General features: G+C 46.3%; 1 protein-coding gene across 3 annotated transcripts in view; it reads right to left on the bottom strand.

Moving 5' to 3' along the window:
* Positions 1–19,480, bottom strand: part of MEGF6 (multiple EGF like domains 6) — a 495,432-nt gene extending 475,952 nt beyond the window's left edge. Inside the window, exons 1-3 of one of the 3 annotated variants that reach the window (XM_068238861.1) lie at positions 19,436–19,480; positions 17,764–17,809; positions 6,680–6,974 (exon numbers count right to left, since the gene is read on the bottom strand). In XM_068238861.1, coding sequence (XP_068094962.1) covers positions 6,680–6,792 — 113 coding nt within the window. In that variant the 5' untranslated portion in view covers positions 6,793–6,974; positions 17,764–17,809; positions 19,436–19,480. Of the gene's footprint in view, positions 1–6,679; positions 6,975–17,763; positions 17,810–19,305; positions 19,363–19,435 lie in introns of those variants that run through there. The other 2 variants (XM_068238860.1, XM_068238862.1) reach the window with 2 other exon arrangements.
* Between the last annotated feature and the right edge of the window lie 287 nt (positions 19,481–19,767).

Raw genomic sequence — 19,767 nt, forward strand, 5'->3', positions numbered from 1 at the left:
GTAAGTTGCGGTCTTGAAACATTTTCATTAGATTTGCCCCTCTTATTGAATCTAATTTACTAAAATGTATATTTATTGAAATTGATTGAAATATTTCTAAGGGCAAGTTCAAACGGATGGCCACCATCCACCGTGTCCCGCATTGGTGAAACAAGACAGCAGCCAGCCATGTGAACAGACTGCTAGGCCGTGTTCACATCATAAATCGCAATAGCTGGAGCCAACGTTTTGCGATTTTGTGTTTGATTTTTTTTACCTGCACGTTGCAATTTTTTACAAAGCGCTTTTCTAGGTGTTTTTGCAGAGCGAATCTGTTTTTTCACTCCCTGATGTTAGTCCGAAATGAATAAATACAATGTATTTATTCATGAAAGCGCTGGGGAAATCGCTATACAAAGCACTTTTTCTAGCGCTTTGTGATTTCCCTATACCTTCCATTGAGGCAAAACGCTCAGAAAATGGTCCAGGCAGCTCTTTGGTGAGCGGATCGGAACCGAACCGCTCAGATGTGATCTCTCTCATAGGGAATCATTGCACAAGCGCTTAAAGGACAACTGAAGAGATAGGTATAGTGGAGGCTACCATGTTTATTTCCTTTTAAGCAGTAACAGTTGCCTGGCTGTCCTGCTGATCCTCTGCCTCTTATACTCTCAGCCACAGCCCCTCAGCAAGCATGCAGCAGATCAGGTGTTACTGACATTATTGTCAGATCTGATAAGATAAGCTGCATGCTTGTTCCTGGTGTTATTCAGACACTACTGCAGCCAAATAGATCAAGAGGGCTGCCAGGCAACTGGTATTGTTTAACAGGAAATAAACATGGCAGCCTCCATATCCCTCTCACTACAGTTGTCCTTTAAAAAAAGCCAAAAGTGTCCTTAGTGTGAACAACCCCTATAGAGCTTGGTAGGCTCTACGTTCCTGCTGGCCGCTTGGAGAATAATAGACCACCCAGAGGATTTCTCGATCTCTCGAGGCCTCAAGTGGTGAGATCTCTTCACTCCTAATTTCCCAGCTCTGCACACCGGTTGGATCTTTTATCCATTTTTACATTATGGAGAGGAGGGGAATGTGCAGATGAGTGGCAAAGTGGTTACCAGTCTTGTCTCGCTGCCGTGGGGTCCCAGGTTCTGAACACTGCCCAGACAAGACAATATCTGCATGGAGTTTGTATGTATCTTTTCCCTGAGCTTGCATGGGTTTCTTCCAGGCACTCTGGTTTCCTCCTACATCCCCCAAAACATGCTGGTGTGATACTTGACTTTCTCTGTATACTGTGGGAGGGGTGTCAGATTAGGAGCCCTTCTGAGGGACAGACATGACTTGCTCAGTATACTGTGTACAGTCCTGTGGATTATATTGGTGCTGTATCAAGAAAGGAGGGGCTATGCTAATCCTGCTAAGGGACCATGATTTTAATTGGAATAGCAGGCTGAGGGGAGTGGTCATATTTACATATAAATAATCATTAACCCTTTGCACTCATGACACTCACATCAAGCTGGGAGGCAAGCAGCATTAAAATTCAGTTGCAAAATTCTACGGTTGCAGAAAAGGGACGTTAGCTTCCAAAATAGATTGCATGCAATAGCTTTATGTAGACCCTTTCACCAGCGATGAGGTCTCCCCTTAAAGGGGACCTAAACTCAGAACTGCTTCTCTGCACTAAAAGATACACAGCATAATAACCTTTAAAGAAAAACATTTCTTTGTTACAGCTGATACAAATCCTGCAGTAAATCTGTCTACTTCCTGCTTTCATGGCTGCAGACATATTGTTGACAGCCTGTGCTTTCAAATGAGCTCTCTGCCGTGGCAGTCAGCTGACACAGCTGAGGGATCAAATTACAACTTGTGATTAGGCACAGATGAGGGGGGATTAGACAGACTAAACTCTCTAAATACATACAGGGTATATTCTCTCTGTTTTCCTTCTGTTATGTGCAAGAGTTCAGGTCCACTTTAGTGGTAAGGGTGATATATCAATAATGGATGTAGCAACGACACTCCAAGTCAGATGGAGGTCCTCGATATACAAGGAAGGGGAGAGGGGTGAGGAGGATGCGGTCACTATGCACACTCTGCCTCCAATGACTGATTTATGTAGAGCCTGGATTCTCTCCCTCCTGAGTGCGTCGGGTGTTTTATATTCTCAGAGTCACCTGCCACAGATCTGACGGAATAGGAAGGTTACAGAGCCGGGATCTGCCCTGGGAAAGCTTATCACTTGTGCAGAAGGACTGTAGCCAGGGGAAAGGTTAGGTGCTGATAATGACAGTAAGGTTAGGCACGGATAAGGAGGGCAGAAGGGTAGAGATGGGGTGGAGGAAGATTAATGTTATCAGCAAGAAGGCAAAGGTAAGTATAACAGGTGCCAAAGAGAAAGGCTAATTTTAGGCAATGATAAAGCAGACTGAGGAAACGTAATAATAGGGAGGCTTACGGTTAGAAAGAAATAAGGAGAGTTATGATTAGGCAATGGTAAGGAAGGTTAGGCAACAATAAAAGGGTTAGGCATAGGTGACATTAACCACTTCCCCACCACAGATTATTTCCCTTAAAGGGACTCAGAGATGAATGTAATAAAAAGATTTATACATACCTGGAGCTTCCTCCAGCCCCATCCGCACGGATTGCTCTCACGCCGTCGCCCTCCGCTGCCCGCAGCTTTGGGAACCGGGTCCCCGCACTTCCGTCAGTCGGAGCCAGTCTGGTGTAAGAGAAGTGCACCCCCTACGTTTCTCTCCAGCAGCTGCTGGAGAGATACGCAAAGAGCGCACTTCTCCTGCGTAGACTGGAGCCGACTGACGGAAGTGCGGGGACCCGGTTCCCAAAGCTGCGGGCAGCGGAGGGCGACGGCGCGAGAGTGATCTGAGCGGATAGGGCAGGTATGTATAAAACTTATTACATTCAGCTCTGGCACACTTTAAAAGCCAGAGCAATTTTCACATTACATACTCCTCCCATTCAATCGCCAATAAATTGAACACTACCTATCACACCGAAATGACCTATACAGTGTTTTTTATCCCACAGATAGGGCTTTCTTTGGGGGGTAATTATTTTATTTTATATGCATTTTAAAGGAATAAGAAAAAAAATGAAAGGTACTTATCCGTTAGCCGGGCGCATCCGGCAGGTGACGCTAATTACTATTCCCCCTCCAGGCCGCCATGGATAGTAGGGAAAATTTAACTCTGGTGGAGTTTTATCGCCACCTAGAGGATGCGCCCGGCTAACGGATAAGTACTAAATGAAAACATTCATAATTTCTTAGTTTTTTTCAGCTATTGTAATTTTAAAACAAATGTGCTTCGATAGATAAAACCTACATATATTTTATTTGCCTATTTGTCCCGGTTATTATGTTTAAATTGTGTCCCTAGTACAATGTATGGTGACAATATTTCAATTGGAAATAAAGCTATATTTTTTCCATTTTGTGCTTCCGTATACTATTTCAATAATTACAAGCCCTTATTTACAAATATAACAGTAATATACCCTCATGATATAAATATTATAAAAGTGTTTCATGGTGGTAACTATGAGGGGAGGGTAATAATGGGTTCATAAATAATTAGTATTTTTTTTATTTATCTAAATGTAATATGCTCTCTTTTATGTTTTGGCCACATTTAATTCCTGTACAGTATTCCTATACAGTACACAGGAAGTGATATGTAAGAGCAATGTTGTACTTTCATTATGGTAATGACCACCAGCATCTCACTGATGCCGGCGGCCACCATTGGCGGTACTTTGATTGGCTTTGGGAACATATGTTCCCATTCACCCATCACTACTGTGCTGCAGGAGGTCGCAGGTGCCCACATGCGCGACCGTAAATAGATTGATACATGTATCTACACCTCAGTGTTAAGTGAAGTATACAGGGGCGTAGATACAGTGTGCAACAGTTGGCAACTTAGGACATTCAAGGTGCCCATACGATTGAGGGCAACTGGCCGTTATCTAGGCAAATCAACTAATTTACTGGATCAGACAGGATGGGAAATATTGGCTGATCGTAATGGAATCGGCTACTGTTCACATGATTTTGATCAACACAGAATGGATTTTGGTTTCAGAGCATGGAGGCACAACATGGTTCAGATTGATTAGTGAAGGACAATCAGTCATTTGAAGGTATCAACCATATCAACTGTATATGCGAGAGACTTTTAGCCGTAGCGTTAAAGGATACCCAAACTGAAATTTTACATAATGAGATAGACATGTGTGTGTACAGTGCCTAGCACACAAATAACTATGCTGTGTTCCTTTTTTTCTTTCTCTGCCTGAAAGAGTTAAATATCAGGTATGTAAGTGGCTGACTCAGTCCTGACTCAGACAGGAAGTGACTGCAGTGTGACCCTCACTAATAAGAAATTCCCCTTTTTTAACTCTTTCTTGCTCTCAGAAGCCATTTTCTGCTAGGAAAGTGTTTTATAGTTGGAATTTCTTATCAGTGAGGGTCACACTGCAGTCACTTCCTGTCTGAGTCAGGACTGAGTCAGCCACTTGCATACCTTATATTTAACTCTTTCGGGCAGAGAAAGAAAAAAAGGAACACAGCATAGTTATTTGTGTGCTTGGCACTGTACACACACATGTCTATCTTATTATGTAAAATTTCAGTTCGGGTATCCTTTAACTGCCTCTGTATCTCTGATTATTGAACCTATTGCTATTTTCCCTGGGTGGAGAGGTGCTTCTCCTGTTTTTACACTTCAGAGAGCAACTTCTTAAAGCGCACCTGAACTCAGAACTTCCTCTCTGCTCTAAAAGATAAGAAACAGCATAATAACCTTTAAATAAAAAAAAATCTTTGTTACAGCCGATACAAATCCTGCAATCAATCTGCAGTGTGCCTACTTCTTGCTTTAATGGAAGCAGACATAGGGTTAACATCCTGTGTTTACAAATTAGCTGCTCTAGCATGGAAGCCAGCTGACACCGCTGAGAGATCAAATTACACTTGTGATCACTCATGAGGAAAAATTAGACAGGGTAAACTCTATAAATACATACAGGGTGCATTTCTCTCTGTTTTACTTCTGTCCTGTACAAGAGTTCAGGTCCACTGTAAGTATCAGAAAACCCCAGACATGAGTTGGGCAGATACTATGCTGACGTCTGCAGTGTGTGGAGTCTACATGCGGACCGGCAGCTGTGGGCACTGTGTGCAGCAGCACCGATGGAAGCTGCCAGCGTCACTGACACTCACAGCAGCTGAAATTGAAGCGTTTAGGATTCTCTGGGACACTCTCGTGCTGAGGCAGCAGATTTCCTGCAGGCTTGTTCCATACTGTCCCCGAAAGACCCCAATCTCAGCTCTGCTGTGTCGTCTGACCTGCTTTCTACAATAGTTCCAGCAACGGAAAGGGATAAAAGCACCACACACAAAACTGCCACAACAACCTCCACTCTGTATCAGCGCTGGCATTGCTGAGTGACCAGCAGTGGAAAAGGATCAGTCTGCTATTAAATCTGTGGCTCTAGCAGGAGGGTGCTGCAGCTGGGCATCATACAAAGTGATCAAATGTACTGACCACACTGGCTGTATGCTTGTTTTGCATAAATATCCACAGACAGAGTGAAAGCCTATGGATCAGCATGACAGCCTTGCAAACGGCATTGTAGGAGGAGGTCAGTAATGGAAGCCTCCACCTATCAGTCAACTCAGATTTCCCTGAAAGGAACCTGTCATGATAAGAGTGACAACTGTTGGTGCTGACTTGTATTTCAAGGTACAAGCTCTGGGTGCCGATATTGTTCTCCTTCCCTTAGTATTTGGTCACTTGTCTGGAATAAACAGAACAAATGTTCTGATAATACAGCTGTGCGCTTATTCTGGGTCACTGATTCACCAACAGTAAAGCAAGCATGGACACCCCAGAGCTTGCATCTTAAAAAAAACAACAAGTCAGCCACAAATGAAGTCCATTATCTCTATTCAGTATGCAGAATACTTAAAGGAAATACAAAGTGAAAAAAACTCATGAGATAAACAATTGTATCTATCCTCCTTCTCCTAAAAATTACCTTTCTTTTAGATAGCCCACAGTTTTATTTTATTTTTAAATCTACTTTTTAGGTTTTTACTTTTTCATTGTCTCTGCTTAATGACACATGCATTGAAGTACACCAGAGCTATAATCCATGAACTGCTGACCCTTTTTATCTCTTTCCTGCTTTCAGATGTCATTTTCCGCCAGGAAAGTGTTTTATGGTTGTATTCCTTATCAGTGAGGGCTGCTATAGTCTGACCTGGTCAGAAACTGGCACTTGCATACGTGATTTTTAACTCTTTCAAGTATAGAAAGAAAGGAACACAACATAGTTATTTATGTGCTAAGCACTGTACATACACGTCTATCTCATCATGTCACCTGTCACCTCGGGTGTCCTTTAAGAGAAGTGTCATATATCCAGCCAGGTCAATTATTGTACACCACCAATTTCCCAGGACCCACCTGGATCTGAAGATGACTTTCTGATGCTTTTTTTCAGCTACCTGCTGATTGCGCAGCTGTCCTGGGTTCAGGAGTACCTAATGCCTGTACCATTCTACAATAATGCAAGAAGCAATGCCCTCTATCTCAGGTAGTTAGTGAAGATATGTAGTGCATAATGCCCCCCTCTTAAAAATATAAAATCACCCCAATGTACTCACATGTAGGGCTGCAGCTTTGCTCCTTCCGTGGCTGACGCACACCTCTGTCCTGCCTGGAGCAGCAGAATCAGGATCCATCCCAAAATCTCCAGCCGCCCCATCGCCGGTAACATGATCCACCTCTGTCCAGTCCACGCTTCCTGAGTCCCAGCTGGGGGCCAAAATACTTCTTGATTTAACCCAGTTTTCCTGGAAGGATGTGAATTTGCAATGCAGAACTGAGGAGGAATCTGCTGGATCTTGCAGGCAAAAAAGAAAGGAAACAGACCTTTCGATGGAGTCACTTTTCAGGAAGCTGAGGAGCCCATGGTGAGGGAAAAAAGAAAAAAAAAGGCTATAAAATAAAGTTTGGCAAGGGGCTGAGGCAGCTGTGTGTTTGGGGGGCTGCAGGGAGCTGTGTGTTTGGGGGGCTGCAGGGAGCTGTGTACGACTGAGGGGCTGAGGCAGCTGGGTGGGATTGGGGAAGAGGGGGGGGTGGTTGCAGGGAGTTCTATGAGATTGAGGGGCTGCAGGTAGCTCTGAATGGGGGGCTGTATGGGATAAGGGGCTGCAAGCAGCTATATGGGATAGGGGGCTGCAGGCAGGGATTTGGGGGGCTGAGGTAGCTGTGTGGTGTTGGAGGCTCAGGCAGCTTTATGGGGGGCTGCAGGGAGTTGATGGGGGGCTGCAGGCAGCTGTATGGGTCTGGGGGGCTGCAGGCAGCTGTATGAGGCTGGGGGGCTGCAGGGAGTTGATGGGGGGCTGCAGGCAGCTGTATGAGGCTGGGGGGCTGCAGGCAGCTGTATGAGGCTGGGAGGCTGCAGGGAGTTGATGGGGGGCTGCAGGCAGCTGTATGAGGCTGGGGGGCTGCAGGGAGTTGATGGGGGGCTGCAGGCAGCTGTATGAGGCTGGGGGGCTGCAGGGAGTTGATGGGGGGCTGCAGGCAGCTGTATGAGGCTGGGGGGCTGCAGGGAGTTGATGGGGGGCTGTATGAGGCTGGGGGGCTGCAGGCAGCTGTATGACATAAGGGGGCTGCAGGCAGGAGCAGAGGGGGGATTTCTGAGCTGCTGTGTGTAGTGTGTTTGGGGAGATGTACAAGTGAGCAGCCAGCAGCCACTCATTCCTCCAGCAGTAGCAGTGTAGCCCCCCTCCCTCTCTCAGGCACAGTAGTCAGGAGGAGCCCCCCTCCCTTCCTCCCTCCTCCATGCGTTACGCAGACAGGTCACCTCCCTCCGGACAAATTACAAAAGATCTTCCTTTTCTTCTCTCGCCCTTCGGAACAGACTTCACAAAGTGCAGCCGCCCCTGTTCCGACAAAATAACCTACACGTCGAATCAGCCTACATTCACTAGCCTGCATGTATGGGGGGGTCCCCCTCCCGCCTGCATGTATGTGTCTATGGGGGCTGGAGAGGCTCCTGATGAAGCCGGGCAGCAGCCCTGGGGGAACACATCACAGGAGATGCTATATTAGTATGCCCAAGGCTTCCGCGTCCTACATTTCACCGTCTCCTCTCTCTATGATTTTAATTCATCCAAGGCTGCTTGAGGATTCTGTGGATAGATCGCTCTACTGAAGGTCTCGGCTCACCTGCTGGAGGGATGGGGGACAGAGAGGAGGGATGGAGGACAGAGAGGAGGGATGGGGACAGAGAGGAGGGATGGAGGACAGAGAGGAGGGATGGAGGACAGAGAGGAGGGATGGAGGACAGAGAGGAGGGATGGAGGACAGAGCGGAGGGATGGAGGACAGAGCGGAGGGATGGAGGACAGAGCGGAGGGATGGGGACAGAGATGAGGGATGGAGGACAGAGAGGAGGGATGGAGCGGAGGGATGGGGACAGAGAGGAGAGATGGGGACAGAGAGGAGGGATGGGGACAGAGAGGAGGGATGGGGACAGAGAGGAGGGATGGGGACAGAGAGGAGAGATGGGGACAGAGAGGAGGGATGGGGACAGAGATGAGGATTTAGGGATGGGGGGCTTGGCTGGATATCCATCAGAGCGAGGGGAGGATGAAGCCCACCTGGAATTGGGACGTTTTGGCGTTGAGCGCTTCACGGCGCCCATCCTAAAATGCACAGGTTGTATGGTTCGTAGGTAGACTGCCTGGGACTGATTTATCTAGACAGGTGCAATGAGGGATTGCTGTCCAGAGTAACGGGACAGGGGGGCTGATCTGCCATTGGCGCAGTTCAGGTTGGGCGCCAGTTTTTTTGGGCATTGGTTTTCTGGACACTCCCCTGTAGTTTGGCTACCTGTGGCCAACACCCAAAAGTGAAACACCTTCCACTTTCCAACCACGCATGAAAAAGGGGCGCAGGAAGATTTGGGCTCCCAATTTCGGCTAGTAGAATCTCTGTAAAATTTGCAGATAGTCCACTTTTTAAAAGTGTTAATTACCATAGTAAAATATGGGGATATAATAACCATATTTTACTACTACTTAAAGAGACACTAAAGCGAAAAAAAATGATGATATTATGATTTGTATGTGTAGTACAGCTAAGAAATAAAACATTAAGATCATATACATCAGTCTAATTGTTTCCAGTACAGTAAGAGTTAAGAAACTCTAGTTGTTATCTCTATGCAAAAAAGCCATTAAAGGGATACTGTATAGGGGTCGGGGGAAAATGAGCTGAACTTACCCGGGGCTTCTAATGGTCCCCCGCAGACATCCTCTGTTGGCGCAGCCACTCCCCAATGCTCCGGCCCCGCCTCAGGTTCACTTCTGGAATTTCTGACTTTAAAGTCAGAAAACCACTGCGCCTGCGTTGCCGTGTCCTCACTCCCGCTGATGTCACCAGGAGTGTACTGCACAGACACAGACCATACTGGGCCTGAGCTGTGCGCTCTTGATGACATCAGCGGGATCGAGGACACGGCAACGCAGGCGCAGTGGTTTTCTGACTTTAAAGTCAGAAATTCCAGAAGTGAACCGGAGGCGGGGCCGGAGCATCGGTGAGCGGCTGCGTGGGCACAGGATGTCTGCGGGGGACCATTAGAAGCCCTGGGTAAGTTCAACTCATTTTCCCCCGACCCCCCTACAGTACGACTTTCAAAGTCATGGAGAGGGCTGTTATCTGACTTTTATTATCTCAACTGTTTGTGAACTATTTTCTTTTTCTCTGCCAGAGGAGAGGTCATTAGTTCACAGACTGCTCTGAAAGACTCATTTTGAATGCTGGGTGTTGTATAATCTGCACATATTATAGAATGATGCAATGTTAGAAAAAACACGATATACCTGAAAATAAAACAGGACCAATAGAGAGCTTAGTTTCCAAAGGAGTCGGCACCGTCTCAGTAAAAAAGCTCTTTATTCCATATCAAAGATTAAAATGGAACAGCATGATGTATAGCATGGCAGCGACAGCTCCGCTGTTTCGGGTCATCAACCCTTTTTCAAGCTGTATTAGCACAACATCCACACTGAACAACAAAAGATCAGCTTTTAAATAGTGAATCAAGAACATCAGGTGACCAGCTGTGAACCAATCAAGGCCCTGCAGCCTCCAGCGGACCTGATGGAAAACTTCATCAGGTAATATGCAAATAAAGTCTCAAGGAGTCCCCACCCAGTGGGAGGTACCACTAACACATCCATTAGCATATGTAAACAGCGCCGCACTCACCGCTGTATAGGCTGTAACGTGGCAAGCCATGCGGACTTCCCAACCATCTCCTTCCGTATCCAACGCGTCACTGTTGACGTACTCCGCTCACATGACTTAAGTCATGTGCTTCTTATCCTCCAATCCTATAGCGCCCGCCGTCATTCATAACTGGCCGCGCCTCTTCACATTCATCTACAACTGAGCGTGACTCAATGGGCTGAAAGACTCCACCCCTAAGCCACGCTTGAGTTGCTAGGATACCGCGGAGTATAGGCAATCAGACGCTATTCAGCGTCAGCTGCAAAATCAAAACAACAATAAAAAGAAAAAACGAAAACACAGGAGGAGATGGACAGAGCGTCCCCATCACCTACCCTTCACAGCCAGCATCTAAATCGTCCCCTGGGCAATTTGAATTCGCTAGAGGTCACAGAAGCCCCCCTCAATCCACAGCTCCTCACCTGTCAAAAGAACAAAAGAAAAACAAGTTTAAACATCTCTGTCTATCACTAGACTAGCAGTAACATAACTATATACATGGCAGTAGATCATACTCTTTATTCATCCCTCCCCTCCCCAGAGTACCCAATCTTTTGATCCAACTGGCCTCCTTTTTTAACAGTATCTTATGGCGATCTCCCCTGCGGAGACCCAGGGGGGCTTGATCAATTATTTGCACTTTTAATTGGGATACATTGTGTCTATACTCCTTAAAGTGACAGGCTACCGATTGTTTACGACTATCCCCTCTAATGGTGGTCTTATGTGAGGAGATCCTATCCCTCAAGGGTTGCACTGTTTTTCCAACATATCCTAAGCCACAAGGGCACTTAATAAAATATACTACATATGTAGATTCACAAGTAAAATAGCCCTTAATGGAAAATTTGCGACCACTTGAGGGATGGGTAAATGTATCTCCTTTAGGAAAAACAGTGCAACCCTTGAGGGATAGGATCTCCTCACATAAGACCACCATTAGAGGGGATAGTCGTGAACAATCGGTAGCCTGTCACTTTAAGGAGTATAGACACAATGTATCCCAATTAAAAGTGCAAATAATTGATCAAGCCCCCCTGGGTCTCCGCAGGGGAGATCGCCATAAGATACTGTTAAAAAAGGAGGCCAGTTGGATCAAAAGATTGGGTACTCTGGGGAGGGGAGGGATGAATAAAGAGTATGATCTATTGCCATGTATATAGTTATGTTACTGCTAGTCTAGTGATAGACAGAGATGTTTAAACTTGTTTTTCTTTTGTTCTTTTGACAGGTGAGGAGCTGTGGATTGAGGGGGGCTTCTGTGACCTCTAGCGAATTCAAATTGCCCAGGGGACGATTTAGATGCTGGCTGTGAAGGGTAGGTGATGGGGACGCTCTGTCCATCTCCTCCTGTGTTTTCGTTTTTTCTTTTTATTGTTGTTTTGATTTTGCAGCTGACGCTGAATAGCGTCTGATTGCCTATACTCCGCGGTATCCTAGCAACTCAAGCGTGGCTTAGGGGTGGAGTCTTTCAGCCCATTGAGTCACGCTCAGTTGTAGATGAATGTGAAGAGGCGTGGCCAGTTATGAATGACGGCGGGCGCTATAGGATTGGAAGATAAGAAGCACATGACTTAAGTCATGTGAGCGGAGTACGTCAACAGTGACGCGTTGGATACGGAAGGAGATGGTTGGGAAGTCCGCATGGCTTGCCACGTTACAGCCTATACAGCGGTGAGTGCGGCGCTGTTTACATATGCTAATGGATGTGTTAGTGGTACCTCCCACTGGGTGGGGACTCCTTGAGACTTTATTTGCATATTACCTGATGAAGTTTTCCATCAGGTCCGCTGGAGGCTGCAGGGCCTTGATTGGTTCACAGCTGGTCACCTGATGTTCTTGATTCACTATTTAAAAGCTGATCTTTTGTTGTTCAGTGTGGATGTTGTGCTAATACAGCTTGAAAAAGGGTTGATGACCCGAAACAGCGGAGCTGTCGCTGCCATGCTATACATCATGCTGTTCCATTTTAATCTTTGATATGGAATAAAGAGCTTTTTTACTGAGACGGTGCCGACTCCTTTGGAAACTGGATTTACTGGTCACCTGGAAGTGCACAGGTGATTTGAGTCTGGGCACGTCACCTTCTTGAGGAAACTTTTTTTCCCCCATTGGTGCATGCCTTACACAGAGTACCAATAGAGAGCTTATACTGTGGCTGATGGAGGGCCCCTCTGGCCCAAGGGCCCCGCTGCAGACGCAACCTCTGCAACCCCTATCGCTACGCCCCTGCCTTAACCTTAAGGCCTTCACCCTCATGCTGACCCCTTCCTGAAGCCTAAACTCCCCCAACATTAACCCCTTTCCTAACATCTAAGTCTAACCTCCTCAAAATGTTAACTCTTTTCTTTAAGGTGGGCATTAACAATACAATGTTGATTGTACAACCTTTCGATCTCTATGTAGGAAAAGGGTTAAATGAGTAAATATACTTTGCATGGATATACTTTAAGCAGTCCCTCATATTACATATTATAACCTCCTCCCATTATTAACTCCTTCCTTACACATGACTCTAACCTCCCCCTATTATTAACTCCTTCCTTACACCTGACTCTAGCCTCCCCCTATTATTAACTCCTTCCTTACACCTGACTCTAACCTCCCCCTATTATTAACTCCTTCCTTACACTTGACTCTAACCTCCCCCTATTATTAACTCCTTCCTTACACCTGACTCTAACCTCCCCCTATTATTAACTCCTTCCTTACACCTGACTCTAACCTCTCCCTATTATTAACTCCTTCCTTACACCTGACTCTAACCTCCCCCTATTATTAACTCCTTCCTTACACCTGACTCTAACCTCCCCTATTATTAACTCCTTCCTTACACCTGACTCTAATCTCCCCCTATTATTTACACCTGACTCTAACCTCCCCCTATTATTAACTCCTTCCTTACACCTGACTCTAACCTACTCCCATTATTAACTCCTTCCTTACACCTGACTCTAATCCCCCCCTATTATTTACACCTGACTCTAATCTCCCCCTATTATTTACACCTGACTCTAACCTCCCCCTATTATTAACTCCTTCCTTACACCTGACTCTAAACTACTCCCATTATTAACTCCTTCCTTACACCTGACTCTAACCTCCCCCTATTATTAACTCCTTCCTTACACCTGACTCTAACCTCCCCCTATTATTAACTCCTTCCTTACACCTGACTCTAATCTCCCCCTATTATTAACTCCTTCCTTACACCAGACTCTAACCTACACCCATTATTAACTCCTTCCTTACACCTGACTCTAACCTCCCCCTATTATTAACTCCTTCCTTACACCTGACTCTAACTTCCCCCTATTATTAACTCCTTTCTTACACCTGACTCTAACCTCCCCCTATTATTAACTCCTTCCTTACACCTGACTCTAATCTCCCCCTATTATTAACTACTTCCTTACACCTGACTCTAATCTCACCCTATTATTAACTCCTTCCTTACACCTGACTCTAATCTCCCTCTATTATTAACTCCTTCCTTACACCTGACTCTAATCTCCCCCTATTATTAACTCCTTCCTTACACCTGACTCTAATCTCCCCCTATTATTAACTCCTTCCTTACACCTGACTCTAATCTCCCTGTATTATTAACTCCTTCCTTACACCTGACTCTAACCTCCCCCTATTATTAACTCCTTCCTTACACCTGACTCTAAACTCCCCCTATTATTAACTCCTCCCTTACACCTGACTCTAACCTCCCCCTATTATTAACTCCTTCCTCACACCTGACTCTAACCTCCCCCTATTATTAACTCCTTCCTTACACCTGACTCTTACCTCCCCCTATTATTAACTCCTTCCTTACACCTGACTCTAACCTCCCCCTATTATTAACTCCTCCCTTACACCTGATTTTAACCTCCCCCTATTATTAACTCCTTCCTTACACCTGACTCTAACCTCCCCCTATTATTAACTCCTTCCTTACACCTGACTCTAACCTCCCCTATTATTAACCCCTTCCTTACACCTGACTCTAACCTCCCCCTATTATTAACTCCTTCCTTACACCTGACTCTAACCTCCCCCTATTATTAACTCCTTCCTTACACCTGACTCTAACCTCCCCCTATTATTAACTCCTCCCTTACACCTGACTTTAACCTCCCCCTATTATTAACTCCTTCCTTACACCTGACTCTAACCTCCCCCTATTATTCACTCCTTCCTTACACCTGACTCTAACCTCCCCCTATTATTAACTCCTCCCTTACACCTGACTCTAACCTCCCTTATTATTAACTCCTTCTTTACACCTGACTCTAACCTCCCCCTATTATTAACACCTACCTTACACCTGACTCTAACCTCCCCCTATTATTAACTCCTTCCTTACACCTGACTCTAACCTCCCCCTATTATTATTAACTCCTTACACCTGATGCTAACCTCCCCCTATTATTAACTCCTTCCTTGCACCTGACCCCCCACATCCATTCCACCCCAGCCGTCACACACTGATTGCTATTAGACTAAGAGGTGCCCCAGGGCACCCCAACACCTTAGTCTCTAGTTATCTGGCTTGCAGTCACTGACATGTATGCCTTTTCTTATTTCTCTCTGCTTTAAACACAATAGGGGAAAGATAGCTGAGTGAGTTGTTCTCCCCCTCCTACACTGCGCCCTGAGGCTGGAGCCTCTCCTGCCTCTGCCTCGTCCCGGCCCTGAGTGCGCCCCTCCACCCCTCCCACCCCAGCTGTCACTCACTGATTGCTGTTAGAGTAAGAGGGCCACAGGGCCCACAACCTCCCCAACACCTTAATATCTAGTTATCTGGATTGCAGTCACTGCTATGTATCCCCTTTTCTTATTTATTTCCGCTTCAAACTGACAGAATGACAGCAGAATGAATTGTGCGCCCCCTCCTACACTGCGCCCTGAGGCTGGAGCCTCTCCAGCCTATGCCTCGGCTCGGCCCTGCCCTCCGCCCAATGTTAACCCCTTCCTTACACCTAACTTAAACCTCCCCCAACATTAAGGGCCAGTGTACATCAGAAACCTCTAGTGGATCCGCAAACGCTAGAGGTTTTTGAAGCAGATTTCAGAGCGATTCTAGGCATGCATAGAGAGGTTTTCTAAACATGCCTAGCGTTTTTGGAGCGTTTTTGTGTAGCAGATTACATATATTGTACAGCAAAACGGTATGGCAGCGCTTCCAAACTGCGCTTCAGAGCGGTTTTCCACTTTCCTATACTTTACATTGAGGCAGAAACGCCTCAGAAAATCGCAAAAATGCTGCAGGACCCGAATTTGCATTTGTGGAAAAAACGAGCTGCCCCCCTGGTGTGCACCAGCCCATTCACTTTCATTAGCCAAGTGGTTTTCCCCCTGCAAGTATTTAAAAAAAAAGGCTCAGAAGAACCGCTCTTGGTGTGCACCAGCCCTAACTGAGCCTCTAGAAGATTGGCCTCAATTCACTAAGATCATGCTGGAGATAATAAGGCAAGAGAAAACGTACCTCCACACAGTAAGAGAGTTATCTTATCTCTTCATTCCTTACGTTACCTCTTCTGTAGTTAAGTTACCTCCTCTGTAGTTAAGTTACCTCCTCTGTAGTTATTTTCACATGCAGTTAATGAACTGCCTGTCTTTAACGCTGGAGTTATTCTAAGGATTAACCACCTTAGCGGTATGGACGAGCTCAGCTCGTCCATTACCACCAGAGGGTGCCGCTCAGGCCCTGCTGGGCCGATTTTGACCAAATAAAAAGCAGCACACGCAGCCGGCACTTTGCCAGCCGCGTGTGCTGCCTGATCGCCGCCGCTCTGCGGCGATCCGCCGCGAGCAGCGGCCAAAGAGGGTCCCCCCAGCCGCCTGAGCCCTGCGCAGCCGGAACAACTAGTTCCGGCCAGCGCTAAGGGCTGGATCGGAGGCGGCTGACGTCAGGACGTCGGCTGACGTCCATGACGTCACTCCGCTCGTCGCCATGGCGACGAAGTAAGCAAAACACGGAAGGCCGCTCATTGCGGCCTTCCGTGTTACTTTTGGCCGCCGGAGGCGATCAGAAGAACGCCTCCGGAGTGCCATCTAGTGGGCTTTCATGCAGCCAACTTTCAGTTGGCTGCATGAAATAGTTTTTTTTTAATTTAAAAAAAACCCTCCCGCAGCCACCCTGGCGATCTTAATAGAACGCCAGGGTGGTTAAAGAGTTAACTTAAAGACAGAAGAGTTAACTTTAGGTTTGCCTGAGGTAAAATGTTTCCTGAATACTACATGCCTTATCACCATGGTAACAACTCTAGAAGAGTTATTAACGACAGGAGATAAGCTTAGTGAATTGAGGCCTATGTGTCCCTCGTCGCAGCTCTGCTCTCAGCTGATCTCCTGGGGTCCCCGCCAGCCTGTTGCTTGCACTCCCTCTGCTGGGAGTATTCTGCACAGGTGCAGTACATCTGGTATGCGCAGAAGCCGCCGACCTAGCCAGGTCTGGGGCAGTAACGGAGAAGACCCTGGCACACTGTTAGAAAGCCGAGCTGCGGCGAGGGACACATTGGCTTCTAGGAGCTGGAGGAAGCCCGAAGTAAATCTGATTTTATTTTTTTATTTGCCTCATGTATCCTTTAACCTCAAATGCTGAATCTAATTGTCGGAGGTCAACACCTGAACTGTATAATAGATGAGCCCATGATATACAGTAGTATCAGTCTGCACACTATGACTTCCAATCCATTATTGCATTAGCATTGTTTCGAGGCCCTCACAGGCCCCTTTGTCAAGGCACAATACTCTATTGTTTATCCCGCCTTAATAAAGGGAACCTGTGAGGGCCCCAAAGCAATGGTTGGCTTCCAATTTGCATGGGCAATAAAGGATTGGAAGTGGTATTGACATTCGGTGTGCGGACTGTTACTACATTATTGGTGATACTACTGATTGGGATCATACAGCCACACACCCAGCAGCGGTGTGCAGATATCCATAATCCATACCACTAGTATATGAGCCAGGAACCTACATTACCCCACACCCCCCTCTACCCCTCTAAAATGTTCCCTACTGATTGAACCCCCCCCCCCCCCCCCCCCCGTTCCTTTTTTTCTTTCTGTCTGTCTGAAAGAGTTAAACATCAGGTATGTAAGTGGCTGATTGAGTCCTGACAGTAAGTGACTACAGTGTGACCCTCACTGATAAGAAATTCCAACTATAAAACACTTTCCTGGCAGAAAATGGCTTCTGAGAGCAAGAAAGAGATAAAAAGGGGAATTTCTTATCAGTGAGGGTCACACTGTAGTCACTTCCTGTAGTCACTTCCTGTCTGAGTCAGGACTGAGTCAGCCACTTACATACCTGATATTTAACTCTTTCAGGCAGAGAAAGAAAAAAAGGAACACAGCCTAGATATTTGTGTGCTTGGCACTGTACATACACATGTCTATCTCATCATGTCACATGTCACCTCGGGTATCCTTTAAAGACAACTCACTCACCTGTTCAGCTTTAAAGCGGACCTGAACTCAGAACTTCCTCTGTGTCCTTAAAGATAAGCAACAGCATAATAACCTTTACAGAAAAACATTTCTTTGTTACAGCTTGTAGAAATCCTGCAAATTATTTGCAATGTGTCTACTGCCTGCTTTCATGGAAGCAGACATAGGGTTATCATCATCCTGTGTTTACAAATTAGCTGCTTTGCCGTGGCAGAGGAGATTCCTGAGCTGACACAGCTGAGGGATCAAATTACAGTTGTGATTAGTCACAGATGAGGGGGAATTAGACAGGCTAAACTCTCTAAATACATACAGGGTGCATTTCTCTATGTTTTCCTTCTGTCCTGTGCAAGAGTTCAGGTCCACTTTAAGTGCTACAGCAGGTAAGTGCCTAGTATAGAATGCTGGGATTTGTAGTGCTGCAGGACATGAGAGGACAGTGGAGAATGCGTGGATCTGTTATGCCACAAGAGCTGTTAGTCTCGTGGAGAATTGTGGAACTTTAACCCCATTCCAGGTAGTTCTGAGAAGGTGACCTACTGTCCATGTAGGGAAGCTCCCCCCATAGCCGGCCTTTGAACGGGCGCCAGCTTCTAAGGGGGCGCCTATAGCTGGTTACCTATACTGAGGGCACCTACACCTGATTTCCTATACTGGGGGCACCAACACCTGGCTACCTATGGGGGGATGGAGACCTTCAACTGACTTCCTATACTGGGGCCCCTATGCTTGGCAACCTATATTGAGGGCACCTACACATGAGATCCTACACTGGGGGCACCTATACCTGGCTACCTACCTCTACTGAGTCTGAGGTCGTTTTTTTTTGGGGGGGGAGGGGCGCACTGCGGCTATAACGCATGGTAAAAACTGTCGGTGCTGTGCAGTCATTCTAAATGGGGGGGGGGGCTAACTGCCCCACTGTTTTAATTAATATTCCTGAAAGCGTCTAGCCTTCATTTTTATATGTGTATATTGAGGATAATGCACTCTTTCCATCCATTCGTGGTTATTAATAGTATTTTTTCTATTATACATATGTGATGTGTCACGGAGATCTGAGCATTTGGCGTGATGTGTCACGACGTCAAAAAAGTTGGGAACCCCTGTCCTAGGAGATATGGGAAGAGAATGAAGAGGATGAAGGGGGGCAAAACAATCAGGTTTCGCTCAGAGCGCTGTGAAACCTAAGGCCGGACCTGGCTCCCCCGGAGCATGCTGCAGAGGCTTATTGTCCTGCTACAGTGAGCTCCCCTGCAGCTATCAACTACTTGTGCTAAATCCTTCAGCTCCATCAGTCATGTGACTCAGCGTCAAGTGTTTTGTAGCTTGGAGGCAAGTTCAGCACCTGTAGTGACAGTACATCGATGGAGAAGGTAAATAAATGACACTATAACTGGTGAAACTAACATAGATAAGGTGGATATCTTCATGCCTAGAGCTCCCCCCTTAATGCTCATTATCGTGTCCCACCAGCAGTAATAGGTGTCAGAGAATTCAGCTACATATTCTCTATCTCGTTAATAAATATGGAGATTTTACCCCATGATGGGCATTTTGAGAAGCCTGGTGTGCTAACCGACCGTTGAACTTGTCTGTTACACAGGCGGTTGCTTTGTACCCAAGGTTATGCAACCGACCAACATGGTAAGGTGTGCCAATCCAAACCTACCCACTGTGGGAGAATTTATGGCGAAGCATGGGATCAGTTTGATCAGCTGATACATTTGCAAAGCTCTGATTTGCTGTTATCACATCTTGCTTTAGCACGTGACCATGAGTAGCAAATCAGAGACTAGCATATCTATCACCTGACCAAACTGATCACATGCTTCTCCATTAAATTCTCCTACAGTGGGTAGGTTCGGAGTGACACACCTTACCGTGTTGGTCGGGGTGCATAACCTTGGGTGCAAAGCAACATCCTGTGTAACAGACAAGTTCAAAGGTCGCTTAGCACACCAAACTTCTCAAGAGCAAAACATACTGGCCTCGATTCACTAA

Source organism: Hyperolius riggenbachi, chromosome 6 (genome assembly GCF_040937935.1).
Source record: "Hyperolius riggenbachi isolate aHypRig1 chromosome 6, aHypRig1.pri, whole genome shotgun sequence".
Classification (NCBI taxonomy): Eukaryota; Metazoa; Chordata; class Amphibia; order Anura; family Hyperoliidae; genus Hyperolius; species Hyperolius riggenbachi.